General features: G+C 44.5%; 1 protein-coding gene across 1 annotated transcript; it reads left to right on the forward strand.

The window, feature by feature from the left end:
• Nucleotides 1-3,421: 3,421 nt before the first annotated feature.
• LOC129331192 (quinone oxidoreductase-like protein 2) lies at nucleotides 3,422-26,287 on the forward strand. Its single transcript, XM_054981602.1, has 10 exons — nucleotides 3,422-3,573; nucleotides 8,488-8,644; nucleotides 11,624-11,720; nucleotides 14,187-14,245; nucleotides 15,349-15,414; nucleotides 17,545-17,654; nucleotides 20,101-20,182; nucleotides 21,261-21,442; nucleotides 22,657-22,885; nucleotides 25,703-26,287. The coding sequence occupies exons 1-10, from the start codon at nucleotides 3,497-3,499 to the stop codon at nucleotides 25,769-25,771; spliced, it is 1,128 nt and encodes a 375-aa protein (XP_054837577.1). The 5' UTR covers nucleotides 3,422-3,496; the 3' UTR covers nucleotides 25,772-26,287.

Below are 26,287 nucleotides of genomic sequence, written 5' to 3' on the forward strand. Positions count from 1 at the left end.
CATATTTAATTATTACACCTTTCCCTTTACTAAGGAAGAGCCATTCTGGTGTCGCAGCAGAGTGTTGGAGTTAATCCAGGGAGACCAGGGTTCAAATCCATGTTTCCTTTGCAGCAGAGGTGGGAGAAAATGTAACACGTAAAGAATATGGAGGTCATTGCCAATGCAATCCTGAGGAAAGCTATCTCAGTGGACTTTGAAGGATTGTACTGTCACCTTTTTAAAAAATAGTTAATCATGCAATCAGAATCTTGCTATTTTTGGCAAACCTCCAGGTCACATGCCATCCAAGGATGTCTCACTATGGCAACATCTCAAACAAAGACTGGCACACCTTAGACTGATTTGTGAAGGACTGTTTACAGTAGAAGTAGAGTTGTCTGCCGTTTCCAGAGAAGCGACCGATCCGGGCACAGTTGTAAGTATTCAGTGTACTTTTCCACCAAAGAAACTATCAGGGATTGCCAGGTGCCTTCAGAAAGGTTCAATCCTTTTTGAAGATGTTCAGCTCTTGTGCTCCTCTCCCTAGTCAGATAAACAGAAAAGAAATAAATGTAATTTCCAGACAGGCATCTCTGCCCACACATGCCTTTCTGAAGTCAAGCGCCGACATTTTCACCTGAAATGTATTTTATGGTCTACCTTGTGGGTGACACACAACTTTATTTTTAGAGAGTGATTCATTGACTATTTAGAGTGGGGTAAATTAACAGATTTACATAATTTCCACCCAAATTATAGGGTCCATGTGAAAAAGGGATGTAGACCGCAAAGAACGTCCCTGGTCTCATGTTCCTCCTCAAAGGTCTTCAGAAAAATGAAGCTGGGCTGGGAAAGATCTCTGCCTAAGAGAATAGTCTGAACTTGATGGACAGGCCTCAATATAAGGCAGCATCTCCATCTCCATACAATGCAACTTTATTGTGGGTGACCCTGTATATAGCAGGTGACATTCCTATCTTGGCATACATCCTTGCCAAGAACGATGGTAACAGTCTTATGTAACTAGCACTACACTCAGGGCCATATTAACCCATTAGCTTAATTATGTTACGGAGAACAGTCTTAGACAAACTGTTGCTTGCATTGTAAGAACTCTTTGGGTCGGCCATGGCCAGTACTTGGATGGGAGGCCACTGTGGAAGACTGGGGTCACTATGCAGAGGAAGGCAATGGGGAACCACCTCTGCTCATCTCTTGCCTGGAACGCCCTGTGGTTTGGGACGCCATGAGTTGGCTGTGACTGGAGGGCATGTTGTTTTTATCATTGTAAAGCCCTCTGAAATGCATGTTTTGTAATGGTACCATGTTCCCTCTAGTGGCTAAAGTGAAATAATATTTCAGAATAAAACTATTGTCCCCCCACCTCTCGATTATTTTTATACCTTATTCCAGAAAAGTCTATATAACACATTGGCTTTTAGGCAAAAAAACAATAGTAACAGAATTATTATTGCTGAACATAAAAGAAAAATGTACACATTTTAAAAATAGCTTAAATTAAAATACACTAGAAAATCAACAGGCTTGCTTCTTGACTACTCTAATGTTGAATTGATGGTAATGATTTGAATTTTAAAAGCAGAAGAAATATATTTGGGAACAACCAGAGTGGTGCAAATTTCATTTTCAGATAGGAGATTAAGAATGTGATGATCATCCATTGGTCAAGGAAAGGGAGTTATCCTGAGAGCTCTTAGACCACCATAGAATTTACACAAAAAGAAAAAGTGTGTCAAGTTTTCAGGGACCTGTCTTGTGTATTAAACCCTTGAAAAGGAGCTTCGGCCAATGTTGGCTCTCTGATGAATAGGCCTTGTTGTTTACATATCTCAATTAGATATTATGGTTTTAGATATACACTTTTAAAATATCAATGATGTATGGATTTAAAAAAAATGTGATGGGTGAATTGGTTCCTGTACGGACATGTATACATTTGAACCACTTCAAGTGCTTGCATGTACTAGCTTCCTGTTGCCTGTACAATGTCTGACAAAGAGAACTGTGATTCTCGAAAGCTTATGCTACAATAAAGTTGGTTAGTCTTAAAGGTGCTACTGGACTCTTTTTAATGTTATTTATATTGCTGCTTTACACTGCAAAAAGCAATGTAGGATTAGACTCTGGAAGATAATTTATTTGAAAGCACTAGGCTAAAATCACCATCAACATGGGACACTAGGCCAGCCTTTGCTAAGCTAAATGTACAACGCAACAGCCAAATTAAACAGGGCCCCAGGAGCACCTTACTATGAAGCACAGTCCCAAATGGATGGCCCTTCTTGGTCCTTTGTGCTGGGTTTAGGAGCTCCAAAGTTTGGTGTACTGCAGACACATTAGAGCATGAGATGAAAATATATTTCAGGGGTGATGCACACTTCAGCTAATAGCTAGCTAGCTTGCTGTGTTGGTCTGCAAAGAGCAAGATTTGGGTCCAGGAGCACTTTAAAGACCAACTAGATTTTCAGGGTATGAGCTTGCAAGAGTCAATGCTCACTTCTTCAGATACATTTAGAAGTAGAAGCATGTAGGGTTTTATTTTTATTTGCAAATTCGGAACAATGGACCCCCCCCGGACTTAGTAGGAACATGGGATTCTTCTCTCACTATAGATGCTGATTTTCTACTTTCACACCCCAACTCTATCAAGCTAATTATAGTATTATTATACCGGCTTACACCCTTAACTTTAGTTACCCCTCCCACCTTCTGGCTGGACAAAATACTACATAGTTCTAGTTCTAAATAGATCAGGATAGGTAGCCATGTTGGTCTGTCTGTAGCAGCAGAAAAGAGCAAGAGTCCAGTAGCACCTATAAGACTAACAAAATTTGTGGTAGGGTATGAAGTGAGCTGTGACTCACGAGAGCTCATACCCTACCACAAATGTTAGCCTTACAGGTGCAACCGGACTCTTGCTCTTTTCTACTGCTACTTCTGTTCTGACTCTCGAAAGCTCACGCCCTGGAAATCTAATTGGTCTTTAAAGGTGCTATTGGACCCGAATCTTGCACTTCAGCTAACAAGTGAAGATCCTCTCTTGCAATTCCTGTTTTGTAAATGGTCTTTTGGTCCCTCTAGTGCCCAAGCGGAAGTAATGCTTCACATTAAAGCGTTTACTCCACTTCCAAGCCGCGCTGCACATCTGTCTCCATTAAAGGAGCCTCGTCCTCCGTGGCTTGGGCTGGCAAGCAGGAGCACCGTTAATTCCCCTCTCACTGCTGGCGGCCGCAGCCTTCTCGCTCCCCCACCCCCTTGCATGTGGCATTCCCCCGGATTTCAAAGACTTTTGCAAACTTCAGCCCTCGCACACGCTTCCCCTTTCCGAGAACTGAGAAGCCGCGGCGGGGGCAGCATTTCCTTCCGTCCTCGGGAAAAACTCCGCCTCGGGGGCGCGTCCCAAAGGCGGAGCTTCGCTTTGGGAGAAATCGGAGGAGAGCCGGCCTGGCGAGGCGGCCAAAAGCGGGCGCAGTTTCTTCCCCCTGGGGGGGGCATGGCGAGAGCAGGCGCACGGCTGGGGCTGCGCTGGCAGGCGGGTGTCAGGAGCGCGGCCCGGGTGGAAAGCTGCAGGTGCGACCGCAAAAATCTCCCGCTTGCTTTGCTTTCCTTCCGCGATCTTAGCCCTGCCGGTTTCCATCTGCTGCTCAATCAGCTTCGCCGCGGCCGGACTTTCGCATTTCCTCTTCTGGACCTGCGTGGGGAAGTCTTGGGTCGCCTAGTCCCGTCGCCTCCCCGCTGGTTCCGTCTGCGCAGCTTGTGCGTCTACACGGGGCAAACGCAGTGAGGTGGTGGTGGTAGCCCGGGCCAGGCGAGGGAGTAATTTGTTGGGGGTTTTTTTGAATTTTTTTTTATTTTTAATATCTAACATAAAAAACTACAAAAGACTACAAAAATACAAGGGGGAAAGAAACAAAAAAGGGAAGAGGGGCTGGGGAAAAGGGAAGAGCAACATACAAACAACAAACGCTACACTACATGTCTTGTATTCCCTTCCTGCTGCAATTTTTCTTAAAAGTTAACTTTCTAATATGCTATCAGATTGGTAGATCTTATACAATATAAACTATATTCAGGATCAGGTTTTCTCCCCCCCCCCCCCATCTCGGTCTAATTTGTTCAGCGCTCTTTTTCCCCTGACCAAATCCCCTCCTGCAAAGAGTCAAACTAGAACCTCTCTTGCTGATGTTCTGGTTTTTAAAAATTATTATTACTTGTTATTTTGCAGCGAGCTTTTAGGTGCAGGGGCATTATTTATTTATGTTTGTTCGTTCATTTCATGAATGAGTCCTCCAATGGGGACTCACCGCAACTTACATCATTCTGTAAGTCCATTCTCCTCCATTTCATCTAAAATCTCGCTGGCCCAGCAGTTTCCCAACGGAAGAGTGGGGATTTGAACCCGTATCTCCCAGAGCCTCTCCACACAAGACATCTTACATAGGGACGCTCAAGTGACTTGCTTTCTGTGTGATCTTATAGTGTACTCTGTCTCCCTTGCAGTGCATGTGTCTCCACAATGGGAGAACAGGTGTCAGATCTTTCACTTGGTCCTACTCAGGTAAGATGTCTTGCCTGGAGAGCCTCCCAGATTTGAATCTGACGCACTTGCACTATGCTGGCAAATGTGGTTGTCTGTGCTTGGCGTCTTCCATTTCAACTGCATCAGGATTCTTCCTTATTCTTCTGCATGTATAAATCAGGCTTGACTCTCCTTTGTTGTTTAAAGTTTACAGCTGAGGTTGCCAACCAGCAGGAGAAAACACATCCTGTCTGAGGCTTAATGTGTGGAAATGAGCAGTTGAAATTGTTCATGGCACAGAGGTAAATAAAGCCATCTGGTAAATAACATCTCATTAAGCCTCTGTTAGAGGGGGCAGGGCATCAGATTGTTGGCCACCCTGCTTACAGCTTCCTTCCCCAGATTGAACTCTTGGACCCTTATGTGAGCCAAGTTGTGCCCATGGACTCCAAACAAAGGCCTAGCTTGCAGAAGTAGCCGTGCTGAGGGCATTTCAGATTGCTTTTTAAAAATTCCTTCCACATCGCTTGTGGAATCCACATTGTCTGTGGAAAACTAGTACAGTATGCAAACAGCTATGCTGGAAGCTTACTTTTGTATATAGCTGCAAGATAGGGTTGCCAGTGGCCCGCTGGGGGCGGGGGATTCTCCACACTCACCCTCCACCCCTGCCTACCTGGCCAGTGGGGGGGGGACATGTCTCTCGGGGCACATGGGGCACTCCCAGGGCAAGCTGTGCGCTCCTGTGCACTGCAGTGGCCCAATTCGGGCAGATTTGGGCCTGATTCAGGCCCCTGTGGAGCACGGGAGCACTCCCAGGGCGACACTTGGCCTGGACAATGATATCACTTCCCAGAAGTGATGTCATTGTGCAGACCGGGAGCGTATGCGCATGCTTTGCACGCATGTGAGGAGACTTTTTAAAGGAAGTGCCGGGTCTCCCACCTCCCTCTGAGAGGGTAAGGAGACCTGGCAACCCTACTGCAGGGAGTTTTTGCGTAAGAGGAGCCCATTGTACCACCTCATTCTGCTGCATGCATAGACTGGGCTTAAGATGTTTCTGCGTAGTGTTGCACTCGCCCATAGACATTCTGCCTTTATGTAGAAAGCGGCGTTTTAGTGCAGACCGGGAGCGTATGCGCATGCTTTGCACGCATGTGAGGAGACTTTTTAAAGGAAGTGCCGGGTCTCCCACCTCCCTCTGAGAGGGTAAGGAGACCTGGCAACCCTACTGCAGGGAGTTTTTGCGTAAGAGGAGCCCATTGTACCACCTCATTCTGCTGCATGCATAGACTGGGCTTAAGATGTTTCTGCGTAGTGTTGCACTCGCCCATAGACATTCTGCCTTTATGTAGAAAGCGGCGTTTTAGTGGCTGCTGCTTTTCGCACCTTTGCAGGACAAATGGCTATAATTCCCTTTTTTGAGTTTGCTGCTCTGGTCTGGGCAGGCTAGACATGAATTAATACAAGGTAGGTAAAAGTTGTCTTCGTTTTTTCCTTTGTTTATTCATATCCCACCTTTCCTTGTGGCACAGGACAGCCTACAGATCACAAATTAAAAACATACAGACTATAATAAAACTCCCCCTGAAAAGCTAACTGAAGTCTGTACCCTACTGAAAGCCTTGGCAAACAAGCTGGCTTTGCAACACCTCCTGAAAATTTCTAGAGAGAGCACCCAACCTCACACATTCCACAGTGTGATGGTTACACTAGAAAAGGAGGATCTGAGTCCAGTGACACCTTAGAGACCAACAAGATTTTTTTAAGGAAGGGAGTTTTGATTCTCAAAAGCTTATACCCTTGAAAAATCTTCGTTGGTCTCTATGGTGCCATTGGACTCAAATCCTTCTATTCTATTGCATGGCTATCTTCCTGAAACTAGAAAAGGGATGGCCTCTAGTTGATGCCTGATAGGTTACTCTAAGCAGGTTTTTAAAAAATGCTGTTTACTTGTAAAACCTGGCTGGTCCTGGCACCGGCCTGGTGGAACTCTCTGTCTGATGAAACCAGGGCCCGGCAGGATTTATTATCCTTCCACCGGGCCTGTAAGACAGAGATGTTCCGCCAGGCATATGACGGAGGCCAGGCTGGGCCCCCGCCGGCCATACTTGACTTGACTTGAAAAGATCCGTCCGCTGCCCTATATTTATAGATATGAATATATGGGCCATGTCTGAAATGAAGTAACTTGTCCATCGCCATCTGAGAAGTTTTTATTGTATGTAGTGTTTTAAATTTTATTGTAATGTTTTATCGGCTTTTATGTGTTTTTATGTAAATTAAAATGTTGTGCTCCGCCCTGAGCCCACTCGGCAGGGTGGGCGGACTAAAAATCGAACATAATAATTAAACAAACAAACAAACAAATAAAAGTTACACATGGGACCAAACCAGACATGATGTTGGTCGTTCCATATATCCTATGTGCTTCGTATTTGAAAGAGAACAAAAAAATACTAAGTGCTCCATATATGGAAATAGAACAGACACGGAGCTCCGTAAACAGAACTCCGGTGTAATGTTTGGTTTGCCTACGGAAGAGTGTAAGTGCCACCCTAGCTGTAGCAGACCCTCCTTTAAGAGGATACGCTTTGAGAGCGGCTGGGGTGACAGCAATACCTCTCCATTGCAGTATCCTCAGACATGCTCATGCTACCCTCCAGGCACTGTAGCTATTTATATGCAGGAACGTTCCACCACGTTCTGGCTGGAAAAAAGCCCTGGAGCTCACACATTCTAGTTACAGCAGATTCCTAACTTGTAATAAGGAAATGCTTGGATGGCAGTGGCAACTCTCCCGTGCAGTGTGGTTGCTCTTGCTGGGTTTCTGCTTCATATGCATGTTATTGTGTTGTCACCATATATATTCTGGATAGACAAAGTGACTAATGAACTTCTTGTGGTAGAGACTCCTAGGCTTCACTTCATCAGATGCATGGAATTATCCAAAATTATCACTGGGACTGAAATGGCACAAAATGCAACAGGTTCTGTGACATTTTTGCATAGAAATGTCAGAGATCTCTTGCATTTATGGCCTATTGGCTCCAGTGCTCATATGTACCTGTATATAAAGGTATATAAGCAATAAGCTTCACCAGATTCACAATACTGGCAGAAGTTTACACATATATACCAACTAAGGACAAGGTCATGTATCTGATAAAGGAAGGTTTTATCTTTAGAAACTTTTGCCAGAATAAATGTGTTGAGTGCAATTCACGTGGTGTGTGGGCGGCTGAGCAGTGTGTGGGCGGCAACTCTACTGGAATGAGTCAATGGAGCTCACCAGGGCTTTTTTTCTGGGAAAAGAGGTGGTGGAACTCTGTGGTGGAACTCAGGACCACACAATGATGTCACTTTGGGTCAGCTGGAACAAGGGGGGAGTTTTTAAAAGTTTAAATCGCCCTCGGCGAAAATGGTCACATGGCGCAGAGGGCAATCTAAACTCCCCTCTGTCTGGAGATTAGGGGGTGGGGCCAACAGCCATGTGACCATTTTCAAGAGGTGCCGGAACTCCGTTCCACCACGTTCTGGCTGAAAAAAAGCCCTGGAGCTCACACATCCCATCTCACCTTCCCTTCATGATCATGAAAAACTGCACCAGTGTGAACTAGGGGTCGCTTTTAAATATGGTTTAGAAACTGGTTTACAAATCCTGGTTAAACAAACAAACAAACAAACACAGTTAGCTCTGGTGAAGATGCAGTGCTGTACTCTAATTAAAGCTAACCAGAGAAAGCATGAGGTGAAATCAATGTGAGAGAAGGAAGGAGAGAGTAACCCCCCTAACCGTGGTTCGGTTACATTATGTCTGCCTCAGGCCAATGAGGTTTGTGCCCCTTTAAAAACTTGTGTATTTTTACACAAGCAGATGTGCGTCCGTTGAAAGGCACTTTTATTTAAAATTAAGAACAAGAATGCAGGACAATGTAACATTGCTACTAACTGTTGTTTTGCAGGAGGAATGGATTTGGCCAAGAACCGCTAAGTCCCATCTCTCTAAGTGGCGTCAACTTCCTGCAGCATCCAAGGGCCTATCGGGCAGCTCTTTGTACTGAGCTGACAAAGCCGTTGGTTGTAAGGGATGTCCCATCTTCTTCCTTGCAGTCTCATGAGGTAAAAAAGTGGCAATACTTGATGTCCTTAAAGAAGAATCTTAGAGATGCTTCCGCAGATTCAGAGAAAGAAGCAGGGGGTAACTCAAGGGTGTAGATGGGTAGATTTTAGGATCGTTATGCTGAACTCTCTGTGTTGACAAGGAGAAGAAATTGCTTGCTGTCATTCCCAGGCACTCCATTTTCTAAACTTTTGGGATTTTTATGTAAACATCTCCCATTTCCATGTTTTTGTGTGTCTGGTGCCCTCAAGCTGACTTATGGCGACCCCTGGTGGGGTTTTCATGGCAAGAGACGTATAGGAGTGGTTTGCCATTGCCTGCCTCTGCAACCCTGGTCTTCGGTGGAGGTCTCTCATCCAATTACTAACCAAGGCCAACCCTGCTTAGCTTCTGAGATTTGATGAGATCAGGCTTACCTGGGCTATCCAGGTCAGGCCCCCCTTTATGTATCTGGCCCCATTATGCAAATTTTTGATCCACACTCTGGGCCCAAGTTTGGAATTAAATATATGACAAATACCATACTGTGGTCCAATCCCAAAGCCTCAATTCTCATAGAAATTAATGCATTATACACATATTACACACACAGGTAAGAAGCAAACAAAGCGGGGGGAATCTCTGTGGGGAAGCAGCACATCTGAAATTGGCTCATACTGGGCTAACATGAAAAGTCCCATGTAATACAGAAGGAAATCCTTCCCTCCCCCATTGGGGCTCCTTCTTATGCTATAATTAACCCCATTCTTTAAGTTTTGCAGCTGGCGTCTGGAGGAACCATACTTTGAGGGTTCTTCAGGGGTAACCTGATCATAGGGCCAGAGTGACTTTAGCTCAGCTGGTTTAAATTTTTGGCCTGTGCAACTGTGATGACAAACTGACTCTTTGCGAGCATGCGATAACTCATCAGTACTGGTGTTTGTGCCTTGGACAGCTGCAACAGCATTCGGGTTGTTAATTACTCCTGTAACATTAGACTTGTGAAAAGATACCTGGCTGAAATCAATACAGCATGAGGGGAACAAATAAATATTTGCGTGTGTGTCAGTGTGAATGAGTAATTGCTGATAAAGAAGTAGGCAGGGGAAAAAAATGATTTTTCAAAACAACATTCTAAGCTTTAATCAGATCCTGAGTGATTCCGCACACGTTGGATAATGCACTTCCAATCCTCTTTATAGATGATTTGGAACAGATTTTTTCGTGCGCGGAACAAAAAATCCACCTCAAACGATTGATTAAGTGCATTGAAAGTGCATTATCCATTGTGCGCATAATCAGCCACTGGCTACTTTTGACAAAACATCTACAGTCTTGGCCTCGAACTAGATGCGATCTTGGTCCTTGAGTTGGGTCTGGGCAGCCAGATAGTGGCTGCGGTGAACTTATTTCCCTGCAGGGCCTGATTTGGCTTGGGGCCATGGGGTGAGGGGAGAAGGACCGACAGCTTGCCATTTTCCTGGGCCAAAACAGCCCGAGGGGGTGTTACTTGTCCCACTGGAGGGCAGCATGTTCACTGAAAGGGCAAATAACGCCCCCATCGGTCCATGGGGAAGGCAGATCGGGTCAGGAGAACCCCTACCAGGCTTTTGGAACAAGGCCTCATTTAAGTTTGGGCATGACTCTTTAGCTGCCCGCAGGAAAAACTGCTTACCAAATCTGCTGAGGATGGGGTGTGAAAATGACAACACATAGGAGGGGAGGTTTCAGTTAAGCTACGATGTAAGAAACAGCTCAGCAGCCAAGGTAACTCACTAGTTGGATCTCAAGTTTTGAACCACTAATACATGTGGTTGCCAACTGACCAGAAAGAAAAGCAGCTGGGTTTGCTTTCTCTTGCTGGTGAAGCTTTGCATGACCTTAAGGACACACGGAGGCCTGCAGGTTTAAATTGCTGTTCAAGAAACAGGAGCAGGGGCTGGTAAAAAAAAGTTGGCAATCCTGATAAGTACGTATTAGCATGCTATTGGAAGGCAGGAACACATTGCTCTCGGAGGCTGCAATCCTGTTCATGCATGCTTAGCTGGTAGTAAGCCCTCATTGAACGCGGAGAGACTTCTTTCTCATACACATGCACGGGACCAGGGTGCGCAAGAGCAGCTGTTTTTGTGACAGAACTGTGGGGAATTTCTTGAACATAAATACTCTTTGTGTGCTCTGGTCATGTGGCTGTCACATTCTTGTCATGGCTGACTTTATTGTAGCTTTTCATTTCCAGCCCAGATGCAGTAGTCATCGTTTTTTGGTTGCAGGCTAATAAAACAAGCTCCCTGGGGAAGGTGTGAAAACTTCTGGATTTACAAGAAGAGTTCCAACAGGCCTTGGGAAAGTGTTCCCTGCTTTTTGAGGATGTAGTGCTGCAAACCCAACTGAAGTTAGTGGGACAAGCCAGTTATGTAAAAAACACTATAAAAGTTACTAGCCCCCAGTGTTTCTTAATATCCCAATAGCCTATATGTTTTGTTTCAATAGCCTGGGGGAAACCCCCCAAAGAACCACTTACTGTTTGGCTTATGTAAGCTGCTCTGACTAGCCACCTGGAAATAATTCTTATCCCAGCCAACCAGCTGAGTAACTTTGGCTGCCAACTGCTTGGAGAAAAATTGTCTTGAGGCTTAATGGGATGTTATTTACTAGGTGATGTTGTTTTCTCCGTGCCACGAAAAGCTTCATCTGCTCATTTCCGCACATTAAGCTCTCGTTAAAAGGACAGGATATTTTTGTGCTGGCTTGTTGGCAACCCTGAGTAGCTATTTTGCAATACTGTGCTAAGGAGAGTAACAGCCTGCTAAGCTTCTAAGTTTATGAGCGCACGGTGGAACAACCCAACTGTACAGGATATCCTTGTTTTAGCAAGGGAACTGGACTACGTGCGTTGTGGATTTCCTCCTAGCTCATGCCTCCTCGGATGTAAAAAGCATAAGCATCTTTTTTACAAACGGTTTGTCTGTTTGGTGATAATCCGTATTGTCTTTCAGGTCAGAGTTCGTGTCCGTTACTGTGGAGTAAATTTTGCGGATATACTGGCTTGTCAGGGTCTTTACCAAGATAAACATTCCCTTCCATTCACCCCAGGTGAGTAGGGTTTAAAAAAAAAAAAATCTAGCATTTGAGGACCACCGAAACTTACACTGAACCTCCTTAATTCAAGTGAAGAAAAAAATCCTTATCAGGTTCCTCTTTTGTATGATTAACATGAAACCAATGAAAGCTTTATTCATAGTTCAAACTAGAGATCGATGGAAGAGAGAAGAATCTATGGTTTACTTACTTACTAACTTCATTTATGCCTTGCCTTTCTCCCCCAGTGGAGACCCAAAGCAGCGTACATCATTCTTCTTTCATCCGTCTTAACCACACAACAACTCTGGGGTAGGTTAGGCTGAAAGTGTGTGACTGGCCAAAGGTCACTCAACAAGCTTCCACGACAAAATGGGGATTTGAACCTGAGCCAAAATATAAGACAGAATGCCAGCAAAGCCGTTAAAACGGTTATCAGACACAATAATAGATTAACAAAGCTAGACCCCAATAAGCTCAGTGACTTCAGTGGGGGTGTAACTGTGCTAAAAATTCCACTGCAAATAGATTGATTTGTTTAAAACTTTCTAGAGTATTGTTGTCTTCACAAAGTGCACAGGGGGTGTAGCTTATGCATATAAAAAACCTATCAATAAAATCCACATGGACGTGAACTGCCACACCGCCTGACGCCTTACTGCTGCCCTCAGCCGTCTTCCTGGGTGCGTGGGTGGGACGCTCTCCCTAAGCCTCAGAAATGGGCAGGGGAGGGGGTGACTTCACCTGGTTCCTCCTGCCCGCTGGACTGTGAAACACTGTCCACTCGCTCGTAACTTCACATCAGCTTGCTCCTGCCCAGCCTCACTGGGAGCCCTTCCCTTTATAGCACCCTTCCAACCATCCCCCCTTCCGGGCAGCCAGTCGGCCTCTGTGCTTTGTTTGGCCTCTTAGTCTCCCACCATCCTTACCTGCTGACACCCACAGGACGGGCCTAGCCCCCATGTCCCAGCTTGGGGCCCTTACTTTTCCCTGGATCCTGGTACAATGGCAGCCTGGCTCCCATCCTGGCTCTCTGCAGATCCTGCCCTCCGTCCCAACTGCACCTGGCCTGGTGGCTTTGGGCCTGGCCTCCCTGGGCCATCCTCACTGGCTGATGCAGCTGCTGGCCTCTCCAGCCCGCTGTTTGGTTGGGCTGTGTCAGGTGGTGTCGTGGCTGCTTGCTCCAGGCCCTGTGGCAGAGGAAGGAGGCCTTGGGTGGCTCTGCCTGTGTCTCCCACCTCGACTGGGCCCACCATGTCAGCGGCATCTGCTGCCATGCCATCTTGGGCCTCAGCTGATGGGTGGCCTGCTGCTGTGCTGACGGGCAGCCCAGTTGACGGGCAGCCTCCTCCTGGCATTGAGGATCGGGCTCCCTGGCATCTCACCACCACGTACGTGGGCCAGCGAGGCTGGTGTTGGGGCTGCTAGGGTCTTGGGGAGGGCTTACCCGGGTCCCCTCCCAGCTGGGGTGTTGGCACCAGGGCCGAAGCCAGGGCAGGTGATTGCTGCTCCGGACAATGTATATCTACACAGGAAACCCAATAATAGCTAAATATATTCATCTAGTTTTCTCTCCAGTGGGGACCCAAAGCAGTTTAAAATACAACAGAACCCACAGCTTAAGCTAAATCAGCTACTGCAATGTAACTACAGGTGCATCTAAATAGGACAGCCTCATACAGCTTATGAACGGCAGGGATGAAGGAAACAGGCTGTGCTACCATTTCAAATTATTGGAGCCTCCACCAAAAAAGCCCTGCAATGAGCCTCCACTTTCCTTAACCTCTCTATGGCTGGGGACAGGAAGGAGGAACTGACCAGATGAGAAGAACTCATAGTCTGGGGCTGATAAAAACAAAGTGAAAACATCAGTGAGTAGACATTGTGTATGTGTGTGTGCACGTATGCATGCGTTCGTGCTTCATGAGTTAGGAACTCGAAATGTTCTAGCTCCACTCTTCGAGCAGATCTGTTAGAAGGAAAAAAATGGGTTTCCTTTTCCTTGTGAAGTGGGAGCAGGGAAGAGGAAGAATTGGTGGGAAGGAAGGGATGCTCCTTTCCTACAAATACCCTGCCTGGGAAGTAAGCTTGCCTGAGGGAGAAACAACCTGAGGGGAACTTTCAAATTAGCTGGAGCAGTTTTAAGTGTTCCCCCTGTTGATTCTCCCCTAGAAATTCCTGCTCCTCTTGTGCATTTGTGTTACCTTTGCAAGGACCAATTTAAAGGTGCCGTTTTAGCTAATCTTAGGCCTTACATTACTCCAAGGAGCATGGCGGTTTAGCACTCTGCCTGCTGCTTCACCTGGTCAGAAACTGCCACCACTCTGACAAGACTGCCTGGTCAAAACTGCCACCACTTTCTTGGCATAGCCTGACTTCTGCTTTTGACCATCACTGATGCTGCTTAATTCTGTCATGTATAAGTGCAGGTGTGGCTGTCAACCCCCGTGGCAAACTCCAACCCATGGTCTTCTCTTTCAGGAATGGAGTTTTCAGGGGATGTGTTGGAGACTGGAGTGGAAGTCAGCAGTGTGAAGGAGGTGAGAGCACAAGGGCTGAGCTTTAAAAGTAGAGTGGTTAGTGCCCCGTAAATAGGCAAGGAGGAAAATAGGAGCCATTCATATAGTTGCTTATTGGTATGCTAATAGTTTTAGTTTATCTGGTTAGGGGAAAAAATAACTGGAATGTATCCATCTGTCCATGGACTTTAAGGAGAAGGGTTTTCCTGCATCCGCCTCCCACTGCAGTCCACTAAGCACAATGAAATTTTAATTTTGCAGGTGAAGGAGACTCTCAGGAACAGCGTCAGGAACCAAGGGACTGAGTGCCAGTTTGGTGCAATGGTTAAGAGTGGCAGGACTCTAATCTGGTGAACCAGATTTGATTCCCCACTCCTCCACTTGAAGCCAGCAGGTGACCTTGGGTCAGTCACAGCTCCCTCAGAGCTCTCTCAGCCCCACCCACCTCACAGGGTGATTGTCGTGAGGATAATAACAACATACTTTCTAAGCCACTCTGAATGGGTGTTAAGTTGCCTTGAAAGATGGTATATGAATCGAATGTTGTTGTTGTTAGGAAGTGGAGATCCACAGTCAGAGGGGGAAATTGGAAGAAATCGCTGCCTTTCTCTTTGAAAGACTTAAGAGCCATCACATTTTTGCATGGTTGGATACCCCTCCCCCCCCCCCCGCTTGTTTTTAAGCTATATCCACAACGCTCTGCTTTCATGCATATGTGTAGCAATTACTATTTTATAAACTTTTATAACCTCTTGTGCTCAGCACAGCCTTTTCTCCTTTCAGAGGTTTCTCCTTCTCCTTTTTAGATCCAGTTAACAGCTTTCCACACTGCTGATTTAGCCTCTATTACACAAACTGGATATGATACTTAAGTAGTACCATAAGGAAGAAGCTTTCTCCCACCGCCAACTAGTATGGAGTTGTCTGTCCTGAATTGTGGCTTCTACTCTGGTCTGTATTAGGACTAGCTTTGATGAGTGCAGGGACAGGTACTGTCTGTGTGGCATCCTGGGGCCTGATGTGCTGATTGCAGCATACCCGATGCTTGAAAGTAGCAGTATTTCACAAAGGCAGGCAGTGATTGATCTAATCCTAACGGTTGTCTGATGATGACTTTTGGACAGGGGGAGCGTGTGATTGGTGTGGCTCACACCAAAGCTCTGGCTGAGGAGTACGTTGCAGATCAAAAGGTAGGTGCTTTCAGAAAAACAAATGCAAAAGTATTGTTCTGTCCTCATGTTGCTGATTAATTGATCAAAGAATGTATTTATTTATTTATGTCATATATAGTCCTCATGAAAAGTCCTCCCGCAAATTAACCAAGTTCTTCTTCTGCCAAGTCTCCTGCTATGAGCTGTGTGTGAAAACAGCACGACTACCTCTTTCGTATAGCCCCATCACTGGGGAGAAACTCCAAAATGGGATGTGGGGACTGCCGCTTAGGAGAAAAGCCCGTGCTGTCCTTATTTCCCTTGCTCAAATTCAGTGAACACTTCCCCCACTCCTGCCTTAATGAGAAGTGTTGTAATTTTAAAGTATGCTTAACAGAAGGAGGCACATTTCCTCTTTCAAATTCTTGTCGTTGGAAAGTTATGTAAGAATAGAAATCCCAAGATCTCATGAGGAGATGACGTCAGGTTATTTCCAACACATTACAGCTTCTTCTGTAGTCCTCCGCATATTGAATGCTTAACAATGTTTTAAGCATTACATCTGATTGTGGAACGCATGGTTAATGTCTGGAATCCAGGATATAGAAACTTGGTTTGCAGGGTTGCAAATTGTGGTTTGCGTTAACTACAGTTAAACATTGCATGTTCACCTAGCTGGCTGTGGTTGAGCCAGTTTCTCCAGTTCTCTCCTGGCAAGATGAGAAGCCGATCAGTTGTCTGTCTGTGTCAATCAATTTCCCTCTCTAACACATACACAGAAGGTTTGGGGAAATAATAGGCTCCAGGTTAAGGTTATGCTATTAGAGGAGAATCTCAGTGGAGGAACAATGACCGTCGTAACCAGCCACCCTCTGAGGCTATGCTATCCCTTCTGCTTTGGACCAAGAACTTCTTGAGGAACCTTCCTCAGTGCACTGCCAGTTCTATGCTCCTTGGCCAAAAGCTGGTTTATGCATCGGTTTAACCAGATCCTTTGCCCTATCTAAAGAAAATTCACATGAATTCCCTCTCTTAATTCTACCAGTCACAAAGTTGCCCTCGCCTGATAGGTGTATACTCTGTTGTTGCAGTACAATTCTTGGAGCATGTTTTTGCCAGATATCTGCAACTTAACGGATTGTGGGAAAATGCTCAGTGTTTGAGATCTGGAACAGATATCATGCTGCATGAGGTCTCCTGCCATGTGTGCTTTCTCTCTTTGACATGAACCTCCTTCCTTCCATTTATTTGCCTTAACTATGTTTTAATGTTACACGTGTAACGAAGCTGATCATGGTTAACATTGACCAGTTTCCTCCACTATGGTTTGAAAATCAGATTTTGAAATGTGCTGAGAACCCTGGTTAATCTTGCTTTAGTGTGGATGCAGCGATTACATTAAACCATGACAACCAAACAGGAAGGTGTATTTTCCTAGGTTGGCTCCTTATTTTGCAAAACATAGTTTGCAAGGAGGAAGATCTAAAATTATGGATCTTATCAAACTTTTCCTAGTATTATCTATACTTTTGCCTCTTCTAAAGCTCTTCTAGGAATTTCAGACACAGCAGTGTGAACTGGGTGATGACTTTCCAAATAGAATAAGTTATAATCCTTTATCACTCACTTCACTGGAAGAAGTGTTGGCATTGTTACGCACCTTACTTTCACTATGCTGTCCCCTGTGAGGCTTGTCTAGCACCTACCTTATGTTTCTTCGGCACCAGGCTAAAACATTTGCCAGTCTCCTAAACTATTCTTGGGGGTCCTCCATCCCTTAGGAGTACTGTTTTGGAGGGAGTGGTGAAAATTATCCCTCCATGCGTGCATGCAGAAATCTAGGTGGGATCCAAGCCATAGACACTGCTTCTACAATTCCTGAAGGTTTTTTTAGCCTCCCATTTTATTTTTTAAACTTTTTGTACTTTTCAGAACTACAACCTGCAGCTCTGGAATTTTGATCTGCATTGGTACCTTGTTGGCTTTTAAATATTTTCATGACGCTGTGTTTTTAAACGAGTCCATATGCAACTAAAGGTGATCTAGGAATGTCAGAAATAAATGCACATTGTTTTTTTTTTACAGGGGGTTGGCAGGGCATCTGTAATGAAATAGTCTCCCCCCCCCCCCCCTTCAATGAGGTTGATGATTTTTGTTTCTTTTATGAAGTTGCTCTGGAAAATTCCACATGGAGTTCCTTATGAAGAGGCTGCAGTGTTGCCCGTCTCTTATGGGACAGCCATTTTGGCCCTGGAACATAGAGCTCACACACAGCCAGGGTAAGTGACGGGAGGAAAACACAAGATTACTTCGATGAAGACTGTTTCTTACTGGTCAACAAACTAGTATATTCTGTTGCATAGGAGGCCAGTGGAGGAGGCTGCCTTGAGACATCACAGTTGGGAAAATAATTTGTATATCAATGTAGCTGATGAATAAAGTTGAGTTTCTACTCCATTCCTGTTCTACAGCTAAAGCAGATCTATAAATTTTGCACATACAAACTTTTCTAAAACTGAAAGTATCAAATGATATCACGGATTAAGTTCTTTACAGGAGAAAATGGTCCTATGAAGTATGAATCTCCTAAATTAGAAATGGTTGTGCATTTTATACAGGGGGATTGTCAAATTCAGTTTCAGATTCAAGCAACTGGTGTGAAAGTGTTTCTGTTCTTGTCTGTGCAAATCATGCACAACTGATTTTATGGTTCTGTTGCACTCTGAAGCATTTTGATTAATACTCCTGAGGCCGCTTATACCATTGGAACAAGTTGGAGCTCCCTGATACCTTCATTGTTCAGCTCTTATTTTGAGAACTTTTGATTTAGGAGGAGATGCATTTTTTTCTGCTATAATCAGATTTGGGAAAGGAGTTAAGAAATTGGGGAGCTAAAGGAACTCTTAATACTAAACTAGATATTACCCTAAATCAGGGCTTTTTTTCTGGGAAAAGAGGTGGTGGAACTCAGTGGGTTGCCCTAGGAGAAAATGGTCACAAGGCTGGTGGCTGCGCCCCCTGATCTCCAGACAGAGGGGAGTTTAGATCGCCCTCCGCGCCGCTGAGCGGTGTGGAGGGCAATCTCAACTCCCCTCTGTCTGGAGATCAGGGGGCGGGGCCACCAGCCATGTGACCATTTTCAAGAGGTTCCGGAACTCCATTCCACTGCGTTCCAGCTGAAAAAAAGCCCTGCCCTAAATGTACAGCTGCTGTTGAAACATGCTGTTTCCTCCATTTCCTTCATCATAGAATTTTCCTCAAGTTATGTCATTCTTCATTATTTTGCTTTTCCTTTTGTCAACCAATGATGCGGAGTGGTGATGGGAAGATGTGGAACATGACAACATCAGGATAGCAGATAACATTCTCCAAGATGTTAGCAGAGAGGGGAATTTGAGACACAGCAATCTGCAAAAATGGCAGCTGTGTTTTAAGAATAATACCGAACATGGGCCTTCAGGAGCACAAATGCTTGCCAGAAAGCTCCACTGACATTCATTGGAAAAGAGTTTAGGATTGGTTTGTTAGGGAACGAAGTGTTATGAGCCTGTTGGATAAAGTTTTCAGCTTCTCTTTCATTAAATCAAAATTTACATGAAATGTGACAGTTTTCATTGAAGGACTTGAGAGCATTTGGTCGAACAGTTGCCATATTAGGTTCTTTCTCTATGTTGTATTATCTTGGAATCAAACCTCAGATAATCAGATGCTTGGATAAATGGGAATATTTATTTCAGCTGTGTTTGTGTATGTGCCATCCAGTCTCCTCCAACTGATGGTGACCCTATGAATGAAAGCCCTCCAAAGACTTAACAGACTTGCTCAGAACCTGCAAACTGGGGGACGTGGCTTCTTTTATTGAGCCAAGCCATCTCATTTTAGGTCTTCCTCTTTTCCTACTGCCTTCCAGTTTTCCAAGCTTTACTGACTTTTCCAGAGAATCTTGTCTTCTTAGGACGTGACCAAAGTACAATATCCTCAGTTTTGTCATTTTAACTTCTAGGGAGAATTCAAGCTTGATTTGATCTAGTACCCACTTATTTGTCTTTTTGGTTGTCTGTGGTATCCACAAAACTCTCCTCCAGCACCACATTGCAAATGAATCAATTTTCTTCCTATCAGCTTTCTTCACCATCCATCTTTCACATCCATACATAGTAACAGGGAATACCATAGTTTAGATTATCTTGATCTTGGTTCCCAAGGTTATTTCTGCTATACATTGAAAATTAGCCTTTGATAAGCTAAACTGTTACTGTTGAGACTTCTATAGTTCCCGCTGCAAACTCGCTGAGAAAGCTGGAGGGGTTTATAGAGCTACTATCCACTTTATTTCATTGTTTACCTCTGCTTATCTTATGTTTCATTGACATCTAATTGTCCCTACATAGTGAGAAGGGGAACTAGTTGCTAAAGAAAAATAAACAGATGAAAAAATGGAGCTGGGGCTCTGCCCCCTCCTCCAGTTTTCTCTGCATATTTCTTGGGAGAGGCCTCAGAATTCTCAAGAGGCACAGATTATCTTTTTAATCTGGGTCTTACCAGTGGCTACTTTGGACATGATGAGCGTAACACACAACTGGGCTCTTGGATGAAGCTACAGTGACCCCGGTGGAGGGCTGTGTACAGACAAAATTTGTAAACCACCTGATTTTGGGATACAGAACATCATTCTGTGTAGCTCTCTGTGTTCTGATTTGTCAATGATGCTTCTGTCTGTTGCAGGGAGACAGTTTTGGTTACGGCAGCAGCTGGTGCCACAGGACTCGCCACTGTGGATGTTGCAAGCAGTGTCCTTAAGGCAAAGGTATGTGATACTGATACCTTCCAAGTGATCAGTGATCACTTCCAAGTGATGTGGTACTGATACCTTCCAAATGATCAGTCAGGGTGAACAAGAAGACCACACAAGATTCCTGATAAATGCTGTTTCTAAAGAACATTTTTAGCTCTGATTGTTGGGGAAAATGATTGTGATGGTAATAGGAGTCTCAAGAATCAACCACCTTCGATTTAAGCTTTGCAGATACCATGATTTTGTTCTGTGATTTTGTTGTTTGCTCTTCAGAAAGATTGTTTTAAATGTTTTTGCCTATAATTAGTTCTATATTAGGCGTAAGTGTAAATGGATCATGTGATGTAACTCAGCATTTATTTCGGAATGTTCTACCCCGCTGTTCTGATATTAAAAATAGAGCTGCAGATCAACAATAAAGCCAGCATAACAGATTAAGACAGCATCAAATCAGGATGTAAAAACAACAAATGATTTTGGAATAAAGAGATTTTGATGGGTCTTTGGAGTGCCAATATTCAGGGGCCATGATCCGCTTCCTGGGAAAGGGAGGACTTTCGACCATTTAGGTAGAATTTAAGCTTCATCTCTGTAAGCATGGGCGCACACAGCAGGATTCAAGCAATTTATCTCAATTCATGGGGAAGATTATATAAGCAAGGTGCTTCATGTATTCAAAGTCCTAACTAGTTCAGGGCTTTGTAAGGCAATCCTTGCGCTTTGAATTGAACTTGGAAGCAAATCAACAGCCAGTGCAGTTGACGTGTCACTGGTGCTAAGTAGTCTCCTAGTTAGAACCCTTGTGGGTGTTATGGACCAGTTGAAATTTCCAGACATTCTGCAGCTGCTGCCCCAGCTGCAGGAGTCCAATCTGCATGATAACAAGTTTGTGGCTGGATCATTCTTTTCCAGAACAGCCACAGTGTGTGAACCAGATCAAAGTTCTGAAAGTGCACGCTCAAGCAGCAGGGCTAAGTCCAGAAGTACGTTCAGATTATGAAAGCCTGGTGCTACCCTATCCAGAACAGCATAACCTATTTAACTCATCAGCTGAGAGAAAATTCAGTGTTATTGTTTTTTGCAACTTCAGGTAATTGCCGCAGCAGGAAGTGACAGGAAATGCAATCTGGCTCTCCAGAAGGGGGCGTCCCAGAGTGTGAATTACAGCCGGGCTGGCCTGAGGGAGGAACTGAAAAAGCTCACAGCCTATAAGGGAGTTGATGTGGCTATTGACACCATCGGTGGAGACATCTTCAAGGAAGCATTGCATAGGTGAGCTAGGCCCAAATTTTATTTCTCCTGGAAAGCTTGTTCACATGGCACGGTCTTAGCCTATCGCTCCTTTAGCTTCCTGGGACTCCTTTTCCCATCAAAGGCAATAGGTTTCTTCTCAGAATGTGTGCTCTGAATAAGTTCCCTTCCCACAAAAATGCCCGTTCTATCAGTAGATCCATGTTTATATTCCATGTTCAAAGTTTCCAGTGTTTTCATATTCCTTTACCTAATTTGCATATCTTGTTAGCAGCATCCAAAATGGCATCAGTCCTCCTATTGATTGATCCTTTGTTCAGGGATCACTAGGGTTGCCAACCTCCAGGGAGTAGCCAACAAAGATCTTAATCCCCGTAATTAACACAATACACATTAACTTTCTCTTAACAAATGTTAATGATACTACTAAAGTGCAAGTGAAAACAAGTATGTGCAAGTACAGAAATACATTTCATCACTTCATCTTTACAGGAAATAAGCAGGTAAGTACAAATTCATAAATATTTTTCACATGTCATCGTAACCAGAGCTCATGTAAAGAGATAGTACACTTAATAGTGATAGTACACTTAATATAGCCTCCAGGTAGTGGCTGGAGATCTCCCGGAATTACAACTGGTCTCCAGGCCACAGAGATCAGTTCACTTGGAGAAAATGGCTACTTTGGGGGGTGGACTCTATAGAATTATGCCATGCCAAGGTTCTTTCCCTCCCCAAACCCCACTTTCTCCAGGTTTCACCCCCTAGATCTCCAGGAATTTCCCAACTTGGAGCTGGCAACCCTAGGGATCACATGGCACAAACCTCCCCCCTTTTACCTGCCTTGTATAGTGGTTAGTGTCCAGCTAGGAAGTGAGGCACCCAGATTCCAATTCCTACTCAGCGGTGGAAGCTCACTGGGTGACCTTGGGCCAATCACTCTCTTAACCTAACTAACCTCACAGGGTTGTTGTTGTGAGGATAAAAAAGAAGAGATAACAATACTGTAAACCCACTTGGGTTCCGATTGGTAAGAAAAGTGGTGTATAAATAAGGAAATAATCTCATCAGAACCATGTGTTCCAGAACTCCTAGGCTTGTGAGCCCCTTACTGTTCAACACACAGCCCATAACTTATTTACTGGCATTGTTTTGAACAAAGCATTTGTTAAAATATTGTCCAATGAGGCCGCCAGTTGTTGATCTTCCTCTCATTTTCTGCCTCCATCTTCCAGCCTGGCTTGGGAAGGCAGGATCGTGGTGGTTGGTTTTGCTGGGGGAACTATCCCTTCTATCCCAGCCAACTTGCTGCTTCTGAAGAACATCTCTGCCCTAGGACTGTACTGGGGCCGGTACAGGGACCAGGATTTCCCAGTCTTTTCCTCTGCGCTCTCTTCTGCTCTTCGGTATTGTCAAGAGGGACGAATCCAACCTCATGTAGGAGCAGTGTTCAAACTGGAGGAGGTAACTATGAGGTGGTTTGGGAATTGTCTGGTGGGTTAATGGAAGCTCTTGCTTCCTCCGTTGAAACAACTTGCCTCCACTGGAGAGGTTCTACTGACAGTTTTGTATAAGCGTGAGATACAGTCTATACCACTGTGGATTGCTGGTACTTGCTTCCGCCCCCGCCCCCTTTCAGAGTGAAGAATGCTAGATTAGCATTCTTTCTAATGCATTAGGAGGATAATCTACTATGTGCTTTTCTTGAATATTTGATTTAGTCATCACGAGAAGAAAACAGTGTTTGGAACTATTATACCTCTTGCAGGGTTGGGTTAAATAGCATGCTCTCATCATTGTTGTGTTGGGATGGACTTCTTAAAGTCTCAAGAATCTAGACAATTCTGGTATTCTCCATTTCAATTACAACTTCCTTCAGGAACAACTTCACGGGTGCTGGTGAAACACGGGCCCTCTTCAGTTTTACAAGACAGATGGAGTACATGCAATTAACATTTCTTAATTTTCGTCACAAGACAGCTCGTTCCATTTCCCAGGCTGTCAGGTATACACGTCCCTTGTCTCCACTGAGTAAGCACTTAGCCGTTGTTAATTCACATTTGTCATGGTACGCTGGAAAAAGATTCACTGTGACTCATCCTCTCTGCTATGGTCCTATACTAATGGCACCTTAACAGAGTTCTGGTTCTGCAGGTTTGGACCTTAGCCAAATTGGGGATGTGTTATCCAGATGAGTTCCTCCAGGCGCCTGTAAAAGGCTGAGCAGTTTAGAGAGCTGATGGCCATTCCCTCCACATCTGGAAAAATTGCATTGGCCATACTCAGAAGTTTGGAAATCCAGATACACCACTAAGATATAGAATGCTCTCCCTACTATATAAGCCTTGAGTTGAGAATGAGCTGAAATGCATATGAGATGGATGGGAGCTCTCTGCGTTTGTACAAACACATGGAACTTTGCCCTCCTCCGCCAGACAGCTGAAAATTAATCAATAGGATTTAAAAGTATAAAAACCGACAGAAGGCATTTTGTGAAGAAGTAAGCAAAGAGTGAGAAGCAAACTCACATAGAGTGTAAAAGAAATCAAACCAGGTGCCTACTGGTGCTTAAAAACATACAGAACTTCTGAGACATGGCAGTCCAGTGTCTGATGGCCAGCATCAGATGCCACGAAGTAAACATTAGGGCACCTCAGGTATGATTAGTAATTCTCTAGATTGGAGCATGAGGTTCATTGCCAAGCTAAAAGCGACCGTCAGCTACTATATATTCTCCTCTATAACTAGTTACGTCAGAGACAGAAGGGGCTGTAAAGGAGGCCACATTCAGATTGCTGTGTCTCTTGGAATAAATGATGGTGTCGTTTCTCCTTTACCCTCAGAGACCTGCTCCGGAAGGCTGTTGCCAGGATAAAAGAGAGAGGACCATAGCCTGAGCGACTTGAGTGGAAAGGGTGGGATTCAAAGGAAATAAGGGATAAAATATTTTTTAAAAAGGGTTTCTCTCATTGAAAGACTTCTGTGCTAGCATAATTTTTTTTTTGCACTGTCGGTGACTGACAATTAACATGGAGAGCTGGTACAGTGTGTAGTTTATTCCGTGATCCATCTGTCACTTGATTGTCCCCAATTAACACGCTGGTTCCTGTTCATGTCTTGTTCCGAAAGTGCAAGCGTACCTCCTGCCATTAATCAGGACAAACGTCTCCTTGTTCCTTCTCCTTAGCCACTGTCTTGATTTTCATCATCACAGTCTTTTTATTCTTTAGAAAAAAATGAACAAACTGAACATTTAACGAGATTTTGTGCCAGTTCATTCGTTTACTGTAGGGGGCTTGTTTCTGACCTTGCACAAACCTGGGTGCTTTGTGACCCCGTATCCAAAAATCTCCAAGGGTTGGATCTAGCAGAGTGTTTCTGTGACTTGAAGGATGGGGGGCTCAGTTTACTTTAAGTGCCCCTCCTGCTGCAGACCTCTGACTTCCCCTTTAAGCTATTCGTAGTGGTCCCCTGTCCTCCAGGGGCAGCATTTTGGTTGGCATTCTGGGCTGCAGTAGGAGTGGGGAGGCAAGAAATTTATATTCTGCAGATGAAAATCTCTTCTATCTGCAGAAATACTTTGAGAGCTAATCTTAGGTCCTGCGTTATCTGTTGGTGGCCAGTAACTTAGAAACAATATGGTGGCCTTTGGCTTCTCTGTCCTAGTGGGTCGGGTCTCTGTTTACTTTTGGATCCCCATTTAGTATAAAACCAAGCAAACTCAAGCTTGCAACGTTTACAGAATGTAACCGGTTGCCCTAAAGGCAACTTACTAGCCATGCTGTCAAAATTGGACCTGCTGAAAATTCTTAAATGTGACCTGTTTATGAATGTATTTATCTAGAAAATTTTGTATGCCTCCTTGAGGCAGCTCACAACTAAAACCATAAAACAAAATCGGGGAGGGAATAAAAACAAATCATGCCAATCAATAAAATAGTTAAGAGCATGCCAATAAAAGCAAGCCAGGGTGTAAAAGCATAAAGCACATAAAACAAACAGCAGTCTAAAACAATATTGAAAAAGTCCTCAGGGTAGGAACACACCATAAAACATCTTAAAAGGATCAAACCACTTAGTTAAAAGCCTAGGTAAAGAGACATGCATTGGCATAGTGCCTAGAGGGAGGTAGATGCCAGGTGTCCCTTGAGGAGGGAGAGCATCCCAAAAGTGAGAGGCCATTATTTGTTGCATCTTTTGTGTGGTGGAAACACTGAGGAAGCACATGGATCCTTCCATCCTTGCAGAAGTCCTGAATGCCTTGTTTGAATTTCTTTACAGGTAAACGAAGCCTTTGCACATGTGACTCAACGTAAATCTACAGGAAAGGTGATCATCTCAGTTAGTTAAGCCTGGTTTTTTTGTGTGCATGGACATCAGCCCTTGCTTCTTACTGCTCTTGCCACCTTCTCAAAAGACATGGGCCCTCCTACCATGAAGTCTAAAGAATTTTCTAAATTTGATCGTATGCAAAATTACTTTGGCCCTAAGCCCATTAAAATACATGGACTTAGACTGGAGTAACTCTCGATAGGATTGTACTGCAAGTGGCCTAGGAATTTTCAGAGTATGAGAGCAAATGCTTGCCTCTTGAACTGTGCAACACCACTACAGCTTCCATCAGCCACGCAGAAACCAACACCAGCACGGCCTTGTCTGGTCTAACTTCAGCTTTCTTGATATTTACAAGTGGCGCATCAGTGACGCAGGATAATATACAAAACCTAGCACACCTTTATCCAGTATTGAAGTATGTAAGCCCAGACCATTGGCTTACAGAGTGGGCTGAAGCCACACAAAGCAGTTTTACCATTGAAATTCACAGTGTAAGCAGTTTGAATGGGAGATTGTCTGGGAATGGTAGGC

Source organism: Eublepharis macularius, chromosome 5, assembly GCF_028583425.1.
Source record: "Eublepharis macularius isolate TG4126 chromosome 5, MPM_Emac_v1.0, whole genome shotgun sequence".
Lineage (NCBI taxonomy): Eukaryota > Metazoa > Chordata > Lepidosauria > Squamata > Eublepharidae > Eublepharis > Eublepharis macularius.